We start from the raw sequence: 15,757 nt of genomic DNA on the forward strand, positions 1-15,757 counted from the left end.
TGGGCTTAGACATAGGTCTGTCCAAAACAATAAGTTTGGAGCCAGCCACAAGTTTAAGCTTTACCTTTATTTTTTTATATTATTCAAATAATTTAAAAGTATTTCATTCAAGGCTTATAATAACTTTATGTTCTAAGAAATGTGACCTCTACAAATGACCTTTTATCACTGTCATATATCACCTTGATGTATTGATGATTGCTCAACCGGATGGGGCCAACTTTACAACTTTAAAAACTGACATATCACACAGTCATGCCAACCAGTGACTGCCTTCCAGTCAGTGCATGACGTTAAAAAAAAAGTAAAGTCAACATAAAAAGGTCTTTGACTTTCCCCTCTTCTGATTATGTTTGGTTGTTCCCTTCCACTTATGTTTGAATGCTCTGTCGTGTTTAAGCAGCTCCTTACTTGCAGGGTCAAAAGTCTGATGAGGTAGATATGGACTGACGAATCAAACCTTATATTGAGTTTCTGAGATAAGACTGTCAATAGGAGGTGATGGTGGAGAGGTGAGAGGGGCAGACTTTGGACCCACTTCAGTTACTCTTCTTTGCCACCGGCTGCAGCGCCTCGGTTTGTCTCTCTTTGCTGGTGGAAAACATGAAGATTAATTTTGCTCCAGTGGACGTGCCCGTTCATAGGAGACTGCAGACGGCCGCAGTGCTGCAATGGGTCTTCTCCTTCCTTGGCCTGGGTGAGTGTGCATGTTTATATGTGGGTGTGTGTCCACTGAACACATCAGGAAATGATGTTGTATTAAGGGGACGGTACTGTTTACAACCTACAAATCTGCTGCTGTTAGTCTTCATTTCTTCATAGTAGATGTTCAAACATGTTGGGCTATAGCTGATCTTGGGTTAAGTGTAAGTAAATATGAGAGGAAGCTAATTATAACTGTTGTACGGCCAGAAGAGGGAGCCAAGCAGGACATGACCAGAGCAGAGTGCAGCCTTCACCTACTCAATGGGTCTGAGGTTAGGTTACATATTCTTTAAAACATATTTCATAGAAGTCCAGGTCCACCTACTATGTATTTGTTTAGCTCGGAAAGTCAGGTCCTGTATATGATTCACAGGGGCACTGCTGTACTGTGTACCTGAAATAATCAAAGGCCTATCAGATCATCAGAAGTGAAACCAGTCACATCATATAAGCAGCATCAGTAAAGTCTCTAACGGTGATGCTTGCAATCATTTGAGTCTCTCAACTCAAGCTCACTTTATTGCACTAAAATATAACAATTTACCAGTTTTAACATGCATACTTGCAGATAATTTCATTTCTGGTATCCAGCAGGGCATTATAAGATGGCAGTGATGATTTAAATGTATGGATGTTTTATTGTTTTTGAAAAGAAATATGGCAACTGAACGCTAAATTGAAAATGGTTATATTATAGTGTGTCTGTTAGTAACCACCAAAACCACTTATGTCATCTCCAGCAGAGCAGACTCCCACCATTCACAAAATGTCTTATTCCAGTCAAATACATGATCTTGTAGAAACCATTCATGTAGTCTCTGATGCATTTTTTATGCCAGACAGAAACAGAATGGATGGTTGTATAATGCACTTGTTTACAGTATGTGCTCGCTGTTCAGCCTCATGTTTCATGCAAAAGCTGCTGCTCACCACACAAATTCACTTACTTGTCTTTCTTCCCTCAGCACCCACCTGCATCTTCCTGTTCTTTTACCTGCTCTTCACACGATATTGGTTGATCAGCGTGCTGTACAGCGTCTGGTGGTTCTTTGACTATGATACCCCTGCACGTGGAGGCCGCAGGGTACCTTTCTTGTGTGGCCTCAAACTATGGGATTGCATGCGGGATTATTTCCCCATCAAGGTGAGATGTGGACAGCTGTAACACAGTTGATGTGTAGGGCCCACATGTCAGTCACTATATATATACTGTATATGCACATCACCTCCACTGAGCGCCCTAAAGTCCATGTGAGATGGGATGGGATTTACCTCTGTAGGTCTCTCTGCTAGTTAATTTTATCTAATCTTTAATCTCCAGCTACATACGAGCAGTGGTCTTATCTCTGTCCTTGACAGCAAATGGACCACTGATGGATGACGCCCCCTCTATAGTCATGTGCTGTACATGTACACATATCCTCCACACATCTAAAACATTTGCTGTCTGATTGAACACAGAACTGCAGGCTGTGTCTGTGTTTAACTACTGTGATTGAAATCGCTTTCACTGTCAATACTAATGGACTCTAAGATAATATGGCAACCAGGATTAGGGTGCATATAAGATGCAGAGCCAAATATGTGAATTGTAAATATAAATATTTTGTAATGATGTCAGTACACTTACAAAACAAAACAAAAACAAACATATTTTACTTTAATGGTCACTTTGTTGTTGTATTAAAGGAATAGTTTGGCTTTTTTTTAATGCTTTTTTTCAAAGATTTGAAAGCTGCCGCCAGGAGCTGGTTAGAAACTTAGCTTAGCACAAAGACTGGAAGCAGGGGGAAGCAGCTAGCCTGGCTTTGTTGCAGTTATTATGGTTTTACAGAGGGTTACGTGCCAGACTGTCATGGAGTCTTCTAGTCATTGCCATGAAATTGTGCACTGATATCCATAACGCCCAGAGGACGAATCCTCATGAGTTTAGTGATCCCCTGACTTTTAATCTAGTGCCACAATCAGATCAATATTTTAATTTTCTCAGTATTTTGGTTTATTACCAAATGCTTGCAAAACTATCAGCCTCAGCTGCACTTTGGATTTTAGCAAACATTAGCAAGCTAATATGCTAAACAAAGATGGTGAACAGTGGAAACATGGTAAACATTAAACCTGCTTAACATCAGCACATTAGAATGTCATGGTGAGCATGTTGCCATACCAACATCAGCATTCAGCTCGAAGTGCCACTGTGACCAAGTCCAGCATCACAGCAGGGCTGTAGACTATTAGTCTTGTTTACCTTTGGACAGAGCCATTGTTTTTCTCCCCGTTTCCACTCTTTATAGCTAACTTTCTCCAGGTTGTATCCTCATATTTAATGGACAGATATGAGAGTGGAATCGATCTTCATCTATTCTATTCACTCCTCTATCCACATTGAGGGTCTAAGCATAGAGTATGTTGTATTGCTGCACAGATTGTAAATCCCCCTGAGGCAAATTTATGATTCGTGATGTTGGGCTATACAAATAAAATTGACTTGACTCTTTCTTAACTCTTGGCAAGAAAGCAAATAAGCATATTGTCCAAAATGCTAAACTATTCCTAATCTAGTAGCAGCTCAGTGCCCTTCTAGAGATTTACTCTGGCTTCAGTCTTCAGCTGCATTGATAGGGGAAATACAGAAGGCTATTGTTCAATAGATAATTTGAGAGATATAATCTAGTTTCAGATAAATTAACAGTACTTTCAAATGTTACAATCATTTTAAACTGGCCCCAACAAGCTGAGACTGTACAGTATACACATACTTCCCTCTTGCAGTCTATTGTGTCCCTCTTGTGGTCAAGCATGAATAGTACACATACATGACTGGAAGTACATTTTATTACTGGCTTTTAATCACGAATAGCCATTTTATGTCAAATTCTATTTAATGATTGATGTTGGGTGTAATTTTTTTTTTACCATGAGAAATGGCTGGCGAGCACCTCTTCTGAGGAATTCAGAGAGAACAGAACCCCTGTTGACAACATCCACCACATTACACGGGTCCCCATCTTACCCCTAGGCAAGACTGATACTTTGGACTGTACTGATAAGACAGAGTGCAACAACAACACAAGGTCAACAGCATTTTAAAATGTGCTCTGCATAATTGTTGCTACAAACCATTTGGCTAATATCTATTTCATAATGTTTTAAAATGAAATTGATGACTTCAAATATTTTAAAAGCTTATTTAATTCATATAAAGACGTGTCTTGAATTTCACATAAGATCCTTTTTTTGCTTGGGAAGAGATGAACCGAGTTTATAATGTGCTTTTAAAAAGCACGTGAGGTCAGAATCTCAAAGCAACATGTTTCAATCAGATAATTAGACCCGTTTGTCTCTGAGGATTAAGTGGGTCATGACTCTGCTTACATGAGTTAGCCTTTACATCCACACATGATAACACAGCAGTGTCTATTGACTTGTTTACTGTAGTTGAACTGAAGATCCCAGTCTTCTAGTATTTAGTCTTAAACCAGAGACATCAAAATTCAGTAAAAGACTGGAAACATCTGAGATTAGAGTCATTTTAAATACAGAAGATACAGGAAAGCAACAGATTTTAAATTAATACACGTTTTAAACAATATTAATGCTAATCCTACTATCATCATCATACTTCTTTTATATACTTTTTAAAATCTGCTTTATGGCCAACTACAACATCTGCAGGGATGAGAGAACAGGGGGGAAAATATATGAGCTATAAAACTAAAAAATGTATAATAATTAAAGCCAAGACAAGGTAAGATAAGACAGTTACAGCCGTGAGAACCATAAAAGCAGTACCATATAATAATAAAAGACAGGAGAAGACTGGTACAGAGGTAATAATACTATAATAACAGCAATCGTAAATTAAGTAACATACATAATATTAATACAGTTTTAAATAATGATAAATGGAGCACCAGTAGAAGAAAAACACTTCTGACACATGCCTCAATCAGAATTGAGCATTATAAGATTTATATTTGTGTTTGTGTATCGTGGAGCTGGGTGTTGATATTTTATCCTCCTCTGCATCCGTGTATGTAAGAATCAAAAATGATCCGACTCAGGCTTTGAAGCAGATCCGCCATGTGTGAGGGGACAGACAGTATTATCTGATTAATACTGACTGATTAGATTCAGAAACTTGAATGAGTTTTGCCTTTAGATAGTTAACTTGACAGGTGTCATTATGGGAAGAAATAGATGTGGATGACATACAAATAAAAGTCCTCTGCTGACACGAGCCCGCTGAACTGCAGAGATGTCACAGTTTACTTGGTTTATAATGCTGCATATAATCAACACTAATCAGGGTCTGTATGTTTTTTGCAACTAAGGTGAAAGTTATTGGCTTTGCTTTGGAGGTACTGGGAGTTAAAGTGAAATTATTAGATGTCATATGAATGTAAACCAGATGAAAGATTATAAGTTGTCCTTTCTTCACTCTGTAAAGATAAATACAACTGAAGTAATTTCCAAGTATAAAAACCTCTAAAATTCCAGACATCCATCTCACGTATGCACTTCACAGTGAACCATTTCTAGTGTCATCTGACTATATGCCACATTAAGTCTGAAACAAAGAGTCAATGTACGGGTGAAGAGAAGCAGTGTCCTTCAGATAGCCTAATTAGTTTCATTGGTGTGTCTCTCCCCACCATTTCTAATTACACCATCATCAGCTCAGACGATAAACTCACCAGCTGATGTGTGCTCACTCGGTTTTATGAGAGAAGGACAAAAAAACATTTACACGAGATGTTGATGCAAACTCATATGTCACTAAAGCACTCACAGAGAACATACTTCCTTTACATGAGTTCTTTTATTTATAAGAAAACGTTACATTGACATTTTGAATTTGCTTCTTTCAAGTGAATCATACTTATGACCACTGAGTTATGGCCATTCACTTTAAATGTCTCATGTTGCTGTAGTTGAAATGTCATCATATTATGCAGAATCACTCAAAGCAGATATGAATACATGACATCAAAGTTAGAGCACAATTGCACAATGTGTTTAAAGAAATAGTTATACATTTTGGGAAATGCACTTAATTGCTTTCTTGCTGTAAGTTAGATGAGAAGATGGATACCACTGTTGTGTTTGTGCTTTAAATGTGAAGCTACAGCCAGCTAAGAGACAGTTTAGCTTCAACTGGAAACAGCCCATAGAAATAAAATCCAACACAAATGAGATATAACATGTTATTTAGTGAGCTTTAGAGGTGCTGAGAGGTGGACTAAGCTAAGCTAACCGTCTCCCCAATGAGAGTGATTATTGATCTTCTCATCTAAGTAGGTAAGCATATTTCTCAAAAAAAAAAAAATCAAACTATTTCTTTAAAAGCTGTTTATGTCAGAGAGAGACAAACAGGCCGCTCATATGGTAGAAGGATTTGGAAACTAAATAAGAGAAAAATGGTAAGATGTGAAAAAACTTATTAATAGTTTTTCATAAAAATATTTTATGTGAATTTATAGAAAATTGGCTTAAAATTTGTGGACCAGAGGTGGATTTGTTTTGTTTTTTGTGGGGGGTTTTTTTGCCAAAAATTGAAAATGGCAGACAATCCATTTAGGCAGAAATGTTTTAATAAAGTTAAACACCACTGCACTTTCTAAACTTTGTTATGAAATCCCAGATCTACAGCACCAGTCAAAGGTTTGGACAAACCTTCCCAAACCTTTGACTGGTGCTGTAGATCTGGATCCAGATAGACACCACAAAGTGAAGTGAAGCTTGATTTTTGGGCCTTTGATTCACCAAATGTTTACCAATTAAAAATGGTAAGTCCTTGGCAGGGATAATAGCAATACAGATCATGTCATACTGACGAGCAGACAGGACACTATGTGATTGGTCACCAGTGGACAGTTCTTTTGTTTGTAAACAGGTTTGGGGCTTATTAGTGGAACTAAAGCCAATGATTAACTTTGTGAGGTGGGGGCCACTATCAGCAGACACACAAAACAATGTACCAGCTTTGCGAACATCCAGTATCATCACTTGTTTTTACAAATCACATCCCAAATGTGATGTGATCAGCTACAAGAAAATGTTTGACAAAAGAACTGTATCAGTGCTGAGTAAATTCTATCACTCTTCTTTAATAGTAAAAAAGTAAAAAATAAAATAAAATAATAAAAGTAAAAAACAAACAAAGAAAATAACAAGAAAAACACACTAAAAACTAAGAAAGTGTGTGAAATCCCTTCTTTGAAGCTGCTTATTTGTCCCTGAGAAGATACTATGGCTCCCAGATAAAGGCAGATAAAGGGTTTGAATGTGACCCTAAGAGCACTGTGGCCTTGAAATACTAATCTCACACACAGATACACACAGTGAGGGGAGTAGATTTGTTTTTGGTTTTTTTACAAGAGGGCACAACACTCGCCGTATGCTGCAAAACAAACCATAGAACATGACAAGCGACTCTTTACTCTTGACAGTGACCTTTAGTGCTTTTCAGTATCTCTTCCCCATCTGCTCTGGGCCTGTTGAGGCACACAAACAACACTCCACAGGTGAGATAGCTTATCATTTACAGTTGATCAAGAATCATGTTTCTGACAATACGGGGAAATATTACTCAATGTTCGAGCAATTTATGACATGCCCTGCGGCTTCTTTAAGACCAGAATCACATTACATCTCAACAGAAAAATCATCATTTCATCAGTGTTTAGCGTCAGGCGTCATCAAAGCATGTCAATGGAGTTCTGATGCAGGGACAAACAAATGGAATTTGCTGTTCCATATTCCAGGGTGTTTGTAAGTCAACACCAGCAGAGTTTAATTTGACTTTTTTGAGCTTATCACCAATATAAGTGAGCAAATGACTCTCTAATCAATAGTTTCTGACTCAAAATCAACCAGGGTGACACTGGTGTAGAGGAATATTGCTGAAGTACAGAATTTCACATACATTCATGTACATACAGAGACATGGTACAGGAACAACAAAACCCCACAGACAGGCCAAAGGCACGCTGTGCTTATCACTCTACATACACTGGCTTCTATATTTGTGTGTGTGTTTTTTTTGCAGTAGAGAAATACTGTATTGATCCACTGTTTGACAAGGAGGCTCTACTACTGCGAAGTAAGTGTGGTAATGAGTAGTAGCAGTCGTATGGTTGAATAGAAAAAGGTGATTTTAGGGGCACACAGTTGGTAGTTGGTAGTTCTACATGTTTTTTGACAGTTTGCAGAGGTCAGAGGCAGGAGGGGCAGGAGGGGAGGAGTAAAGGGTCAAAGACTGTTGAAACTAAGATATTAAGGCACATGTTTGGGCTGCAGCCAGGTGAGTGACAACAATGCAACACGGCCAGCTCTTTCAGGAAGATCCAGATGATTTGCAATAAAATATTCAACACGATTAACCTGCGGTGGTGCCTCTCCCATCCAAAATACATTTGTGCATATGAATCTATATTCAGATCCAGAAACTGAGTGTCATTTTCTTTTCTTCCCCAGTTGTTGAAGACAGCGGACCTGGACCCCAAACACAACTATGTCCTGGGTTTCCATCCACATGGCGTGCTGGTGGCAGGGGCCTTTGCCAACTTCTGCACCTATGCCACAGGCTTCAGACAGCTGTTTCCTGGACTTAGAAGCTACCTGCTCATGTTGCCCCTTTGGTTCAGAGCACCATTCTTCAGAGACTACATCATGTGTGCAGGTTGGGGCCAGGGACATGTCAGTCAGACTGCCCAATCTCTCTCTCATCCAAATGAGTAGACAGAGTACAGATTATACACTTGCAGTAACATAAATGTGATCTAATTTATAGCAAGCATATCTCAAAATGATCAAAAGTCTTAGTTGACTTAATTTGATCATCATGTATCATCACTTCTTATTTTCTGTTACAACGCTGCAGGTCTGATTCCTTCTGACAAAGAGAGCGCCAGTTATCCACTCCGCCAGAGGGGTGGTGGCAACGCTGTTGTGATAGCAGTTGGTGGGGCCCCAGAGGCCCTTGATGCCCACCCTGGAACCTACAATGTCCTCTTGGCACAGAAGAAAGGCTTCATCAAAATGGCCATGGAGCACGGGTAAGAGCAGGGAGCCCTGGGGAAAGAGGACAGTTTTCTGTTAAATACAGCTAATTCTCAGAGGTCTTGTGGTTTATTGAAAGGATTGTGTCAATCTATTCATTTTAGGTTTCTTGCGGCTTGAGTGTGGCCTCTTGAAACAGAGGCTTATTCAAGTCCCTCACATGGAATTTCCTGGGAAAGCACATAGTCCGTTATGAGATCAATTGAGAATGAGACACAGATGTAAAACACAAAGATTTCAAATACTGAACAATATTACTTAATGAATTAAAAATCCTTTCCTTTACAAAACTTTTATAGTGCTCATCTGGTGCCAGTCTTCTCCTTTGGTGAGAACGAAGTGTTTGATCAAATAGACAACTCTAGAGGGACCTGGCTTCGATGGATACAGGAAAGGCTGCAAGGCATCATGGGTATCTCCCTACCTCTCTTCCATGCACGTGGAATTTTTCAGTACTCCTTTGGTCTCATGCCCTACAGAAAACCCATCAATACAATCGGTGAGTTTTGAGCTTTGCTCATGTATCACTATCAGGGTGCTACATGGAGCAGGTTACAGTCTGCAGTTAGCTTGCTTCTGCACTGCTTTAATCTAGGGATTATATGCAATGGTGTCAATTACTTTAAAGACATCCTGCAGTAAATAAAACAATGGATACCTTGCTTTAGAGTTTGTCCTGCTGGCAAAAACCCAAGCTACATTATCACTGTACCTCTGCTTATGTATTTCACAACCAGCTGTTGATTTTGGCTTGTCATGTCACTTGGCAACATGAGTATTATTAGTCAGATAAAAAGCAGGGTTGATAGTGAGCAGAGAAAGGTAGAGATGTGGCCCAACGTACATTAGGGCTGCATACCAACCTAATGCATGCCACCATGCTTTAGATAAACAGACTTCCAATGACATCAAACAGAACATATTGCAAATCATAAAATACACTGAGTCTGAGTGTGTTGTCCTGTCACCTCTCTGCAGTTGGACGGCCTATTAAAGTGGAGAAGAATGAGACGCCAACAGCTGAGGAACTTGATGTCCTCCACCAGCTGTATATGGACGAACTCAGCAACCTGTTTGAGGAGCACAAGGGCAACTATGGCGTGGACAAGGACACACACCTGACCTTTGTCTAAACCATACTGAGGATAGAGTGGATTTGAATGGCTATTTATTTCTTAAGTTCAGATGCTGCAGGTTCAGATAAATACACCTTTTGATTGGCTCTTTAAACCCTGAATTTGCTCTGGCATGTTAATGAAAGATAGATAAACTGTTATTGGTTGTGCAACACTGCTATTACTATTTATATAAGGTCGGATTCAACTATGAGAGGAAAGCACTTTTTCGTATAAAGATGTGTGTTCATTTACACTGTCGTTTTTCATGGCAAATTGTACTGAAGTAACACTAATGACAAAAGTCAAGTTTTCCTCACTTAGTCTCCCAGTTGTGGCATCTGTCTGGGGTTTTGAATTTTGCGCAAGACCTGACACTTTCTTAAATAGAGTCATGGGTTGAATTTGATTGCAACACCATATGAAGACACTGTAAAAAAGAAACATAATTTACCGATCACTACAAACATGGAGAATAAAAATATTGTATATACAACTGACACTGACTCAACATTTACTGGCACAATGTTTTGTACAGACATTCATGGTTCCCAGACAATGTATCCAAATGAGTTTGGTGACTTCTCCTCTGGTGACACCAAATGTCTCAACAACTACTGGATGGATTATCATGAAATTTGGTGCAGACATTCATGTCAGGATGAATTGTAATTGCTTTGGTGATGCCTTATCTTTTCATCTAACAACATCATCATCAAGTCAACATTTTAATTTGACCAATATGCCCAAATACCTGCAAAAATTATAACATTCTCATCTTCCTCAGCCGTGCTTTGTGTTTACTGCTAATGTGAAAATGTCAGCATGCTAACACGCTAAACTAAGATGGTGAACATGATCAACATTGCCCTTGCTTTAGATCCAAGTCAGCACTGCCATTGTGAGAACATTAGCATTTAGCTCAAAGCATCAACATGCCTAATAACAACCTCATAGAGCTACTAGTGTGGCTGCAGGCTCTCAGTCTTGTTAGTGGACAGATATGAGTGGTATCGATCTTCTCATCCCACTTTTGGCAAGAATGAGAATAAGTTGTTTTATGTGTTGAACCATTCCTTTAATATTTGCCTCAATATGTAATTTATTAAAACTGCCTGAAACATAACATAGACATTTTTAAAATGTAAAACAAAATGGAGAAGCACACTCAGATAATTTATTATTTATCTTTATTATAATTACTGGCTGAGATATGCATTCTGATCAAACTTAATGTGACATGGATCTTCTAGACATTAATAATGTACTATCCAGGAGACCCAGGCGCATTAATGATAAGTAATGTAGATCAAACCTGCTGATTAAATTTCATACGTGTATCATTTATTGTTTTATCAGTACTAAGTTCCACACAAAGTCAAGAGCCTGAATTTGGATCATGTTCCCAAATGATAAGACTGTCTGTGAACTTTGGCAGACTCTTTTTTATGAGGTGACAGGGTTCTGATATTTCCAAATGAAATGGGTGGCTGACTGGACAATGCTCTGATCCTTTCAACACAGCCTGGACAAGATTTGCAATGTGTGTAAGTGTATGTGTACGTGTGTGTGTGTACGTGTGTGTGTGCATGTGTGTGTGTGTGTGTGTGTGTTGGGCTGATAAAAATGCTGACTAAAAGAAAGACTTACAGCAGTACTGTGATGCAAAAGGGACAAATAATTGGGTGAATGTTATATTTGAGAATAAAAAGCAAGCACTATAAAGGTGACAGACAGAGATTTGATAGAGAATGAAAGTGACCTGTTGCCTTCACCCTGATGACCTGAAAGCATTTTAAACCAGCTAGAACTACTGTATTTGGTGGTGTGCAAGAACAAAACTATAAAAGCCAATCTGCAACATTGGACTAAACAACAGAAAAGACTTTCATGTTATAAACTGCATTCATATATTTGATAATAACAACTTGTCTGTATCAAAGATGAGTAGATTCTGTTATAGATTGACACTCTTCAGTCATAATCAGAACAGTCCTGACAATCTTAATGTGTCATATCCTCTCCAGAAAGCATTTACAAAGCTGCAATCATAACATGACAAAACTGATGAGAAATCAGTGCGCCAGGCTTTGTGTTTTAGAAACAGCCATTGCTATTAAGAACATCATTATGATGGGGGCTGTATTAACATGTCACATCTGGGTCTGTGCTTAAGACAAAGTTGCGTACAGTTGTTTGGTTGCAGATTCCTCTAAGGTGGTTGTGAGTGAGATCAGGGTAACAACATTATTGACTTATTTTTGAAGAAAGGGGCCAAAGTACAAGAGAATCAAGGCCCTGTGTTCACTGGATCCTTTGGGTCATATCTTATCTTGGCTTTTTCTTAAAAGAAAACAAACAAGGAGTTCTGGTCCCTTGAGTCAATACAAATATATATAACAACAGTGGCTTGTTCGTTTGTTATGGATCACAAAGTTTTAACAAATGAAAAGTTGTATTAGGTCTACAAATATGATCACATATTGAGTATTTGCGGAGAGGAAGTTTGCATGATAACAAAGTCATATCTGTCGATGACTAAGTATCTGCTCTACAGATACACAGCATGGATTATATAAGAACATGGAATAATAAAACAACATGTGTGTATAGGTGTGATTAAATGAGGTGTTGCATAATATAGAAAGAAATCATTTAAGAATTGACATGATTGCAGTGAAAACTAGACTTGAACTAAGCACTTGAACTCATAATTTCCTAACAAAACTGGTAAAACAATCTTTGTCAAATTAACAATTTGAATCATAAATAAAAGAAAGAAAGAATGAACGATATTAACAGTGGATTGCTGAGAGTTATGTAAAATCGAAAGGTTATATCACTGAACTTTTAATCATCTGATGTCCCAAGTTTTTAGATGGAGACATTTCTCAACAGTAGCCTCATGCCAAGGACTGTATAATTGATTTTCATCCAAAAGCAATTTTGATTCTTGGCTCTGGCCCCACCAGATATGTGCTATCAGTTCAACTTTTTAGGATGAACTGCATAAGATACAAAGTGCAAAAGATCTTTCCAGTAGACTAGGTATAATATTTAATTTGCTGAAATCATAGGTGTCAAGGACACAGACTGGGGCTGTCCATTTAATGGTTTTCCAGGTTCTAATTCCAGGGGCCAAGGTTTATTTTGAATGTTAAATATTCATACTGGACTCCTTTTTGAGTCTTCTAACTCTGTTTCTGTAGATTTAATGTTGACTTGGTGTGATATGGTACATTTAGACCTGAGACTTAAGGATGAGTTAAATAAACTGAATTTATAATACCCAGTGGTGGAAAGTAACCAAGTAAATTTTCTCAAATACTGTACTTGAGTGCAGTTTTGAGGTACTTGTACTTTACTTGAATATTTACAATTCATGCTACTTTATCATTTTTACTTCACTGCATTTTAGCGTGGAATATTATACTTTTTACTCCACTTATTTGACAGCTAGAGTCATTGGCAACTTTCCAGATGAAGATTTTACATTAAAAAACATAATGAGTTTTACAATATTAAAGATTAAACCTGTGGTTCCCAACCTTTTTGGATTGTGATCCCTTATTTAGAAATTTCCCCTTTAAAATTGTCAGATTGTTTAATTTAAATAACTGTTTGAGGCCAAAAGAGGTAATACTCGCCACTATTTCACAAAAGAGGCTAAGATTAGAAAAAAAGGATACATATTAGTGTAGCAGAACTTTGTTTTTCCTACTCCTTTAATCATCTAACTATCTCAGATTTATCTTTAGAGGGGGTCTGACTTTTTGATTAGGAATCACTGGACTAAACTACCTAAAACTAGTTCCACTTCGACCAGCTACAACAGTAAAGTCCTATGTAGCCACTGATGCATCAGTATTAATCTAATAATGTAATGTTAATAATATATCTGTCACAGCGGACATTTTTCCACAGAACGTGCACTTTAAATTGTACTTAACTAATACTTCAGTACTTAAGTAGACTTTGAAATGCAGGACTTAAAGGATCTGAATAATTCTCTTGATTTACCAGTAGTTATTGTAGCCATTAGTCCTGCGTCCACTTCTAGCAGGTCCTGGCTCGGTGAGTGTCTCACAGTGCCAGCTGGCAAACTCAGTCACTGTCAGAGAGCTGGACTCACCTGCAAGCCTGAGCAGATGACAGCTTCTGTAGTCTTACACAATGTAATCTACAGCTGCCCGTGCTCCGAGGCCACGAGGGCATGACTGTTCAGCGCAAGTGCAACAAATGTAACAAATATCACAACGTCTCCATTGTTATATGCTCTGACTATTTACAGTAGCTAGCCCAACGCTGAAATCTGTTCATGCTGTAGTTAGAAATATCATCCAATAATAAGTTCTATCACTCTTATAGGGGACATAAAGTAATACCATTGGACAACTTGGGCCACTGCGGCCTGATGATGCTGCCCAGCATGGTTCAAACTAGGACAATCCAACTGAAGAGGTGCAGACCATCAAAACCAGGGAACTTCCAGCAGACTCCAGCACTCCCTGAGATAAGCACCTCTGAACTAAAAATAAAACAATATAAGGGGCTGGCTTCAAGAAATGTTGCCCTGAGGGAGCAGATGGCCAGCAAGGAGCTCAGTTGGGAGGAAGAGAAAAAGAAACTGCTGAAGGTTCTAGAGTCTGCAAGGGCTAAGAAGAAACCACCAGAGATGAATAGAAAAATAGAGGAAAAAGCTACCTTAAGGAAGCTCTGCAGTTCCAGATGGAGACCGAGAAGGTCAAACAATACTGCAGGGCAGAGTGCGATGGAGTCACTGAAAGGTGAAGAATGACGGGATCAAAGAGACCTGGGAGAAAGAGACTAAAGATATCTAGGTTGTCTTTCACACATAGTGGGAAAACTGGTAGATTGTGAGATAGGAAGGGGTCGCCACCAAGCTGAAAACTCTGGAGGTGGACTTTGATAGGAAAGTGAACCAGATCATCCATGATCTGATCAACAAAATAACACATGAAAAGGAGGCTCTTGTAGAGGAGAATTTGGAGAGCTTGACCCATCTGAGCAAGAAAGAAAGGGAGATCATCCAGAGTGAGACAGAGAGGAAAACAAAGCACAAAGCTCTGAAAGATCAGTGATCAGGTGATCAGAAAGATCCCCTCCCCTTGATTTTCTGTGTACTGAAGATGACCCTTCACCATGTTCATGTACAGGTATGCCAACAATCAGGAAATATACTATCTTAACAAAAGATTTATGTAAAATATGCAATGCCTTGATCCCTCAATGAAAAGGTAAACACCTCTAAGTCAACCTCTAAGTCATCGGTTCTCAAAGCGGGGTACAGGGACCCCCCGGGGTTCTTGAGGGGTTTCCAGGGAGTCCACAGCAAGAAGGGGAATAATTTATTTTCACTATAATTCCATCCATAACACAATGCGTGACTGTTTTGGTCATGGGTTTCATACACTTTCTGTAATAAAACATCTAAAAGCAAAAGTCTCATCAGATGGGAGACCCTGGGACAAAATCTTATTAAATTGAAGTCTGTGGTCTAATTTGTGTCAGTTTAGGGGTCCTTGACCTTAAAAAGTTTGAGAACAACTGCTTTAAGTGAAGGGGAGGGTTAGATGAAAATATTATGCTGGGGAGGGTCTTGCTTTCTGAGCAAATGAAATATAGGATTCAGCACCACTCCCCAGCCCTATCATTTTTGTACTGTCCCTTATGATCTGTCCCTATAGACTGACCTTGGGAAACATCACATAAACAAGAAAGAGGAATAAAAACTAATGGCCGTTTCCATATTCCATACAGTGATCCCCTAACAGAAAAAAAAATCATATAGTCGGACACACACACACAGTATTCTTGTTGTTGAACACACAAAATTAGGAGAAAATTATCTT

At 38.7% G+C, this 15,757-nt stretch overlaps 1 protein-coding gene across 1 annotated transcript; it reads left to right on the forward strand.

Annotated features, from left to right (window-relative positions):
- On the forward strand, positions 1-10,352 carry mogat2 (monoacylglycerol O-acyltransferase 2). Its single transcript, XM_042432009.1, has 6 exons — positions 1-697; positions 1,671-1,849; positions 8,185-8,389; positions 8,591-8,765; positions 9,069-9,268; positions 9,748-10,352. Exons 1-6 carry the CDS (start codon positions 604-606, stop codon positions 9,900-9,902), a joined length of 1,008 nt encoding a protein of 335 aa, XP_042287943.1. The 5' UTR covers positions 1-603; the 3' UTR covers positions 9,903-10,352.
- Positions 10,353-15,757: the final 5,405 nt, after the last annotated feature.

The sequence above is a fragment of the Thunnus maccoyii genome, chromosome 13 (assembly GCF_910596095.1).
Source record: "Thunnus maccoyii chromosome 13, fThuMac1.1, whole genome shotgun sequence".
NCBI classification, from domain to species: domain Eukaryota; kingdom Metazoa; phylum Chordata; class Actinopteri; order Scombriformes; family Scombridae; genus Thunnus; species Thunnus maccoyii.

Bases quoted from the DNA above. Each gene is read 5' to 3' on its own strand.
- mogat2 (XM_042432009.1), top strand. From the start codon at position 604: ATGAAGATTAATTTTGCTCCAGTGGACGTGCCCGTTCATAGGAGACTG. The intron at 1,850-8,184 runs GTGAGATGTGGA...TTTCTTCCCCAG, and splicing joins GGGATTATTTCCCCATCAAG to TTGTTGAAGACAGCGGACCT. The intron at 8,390-8,590 runs GTTGGGGCCAGG...ACAACGCTGCAG, and splicing joins AGACTACATCATGTGTGCAG to GTCTGATTCCTTCTGACAAA.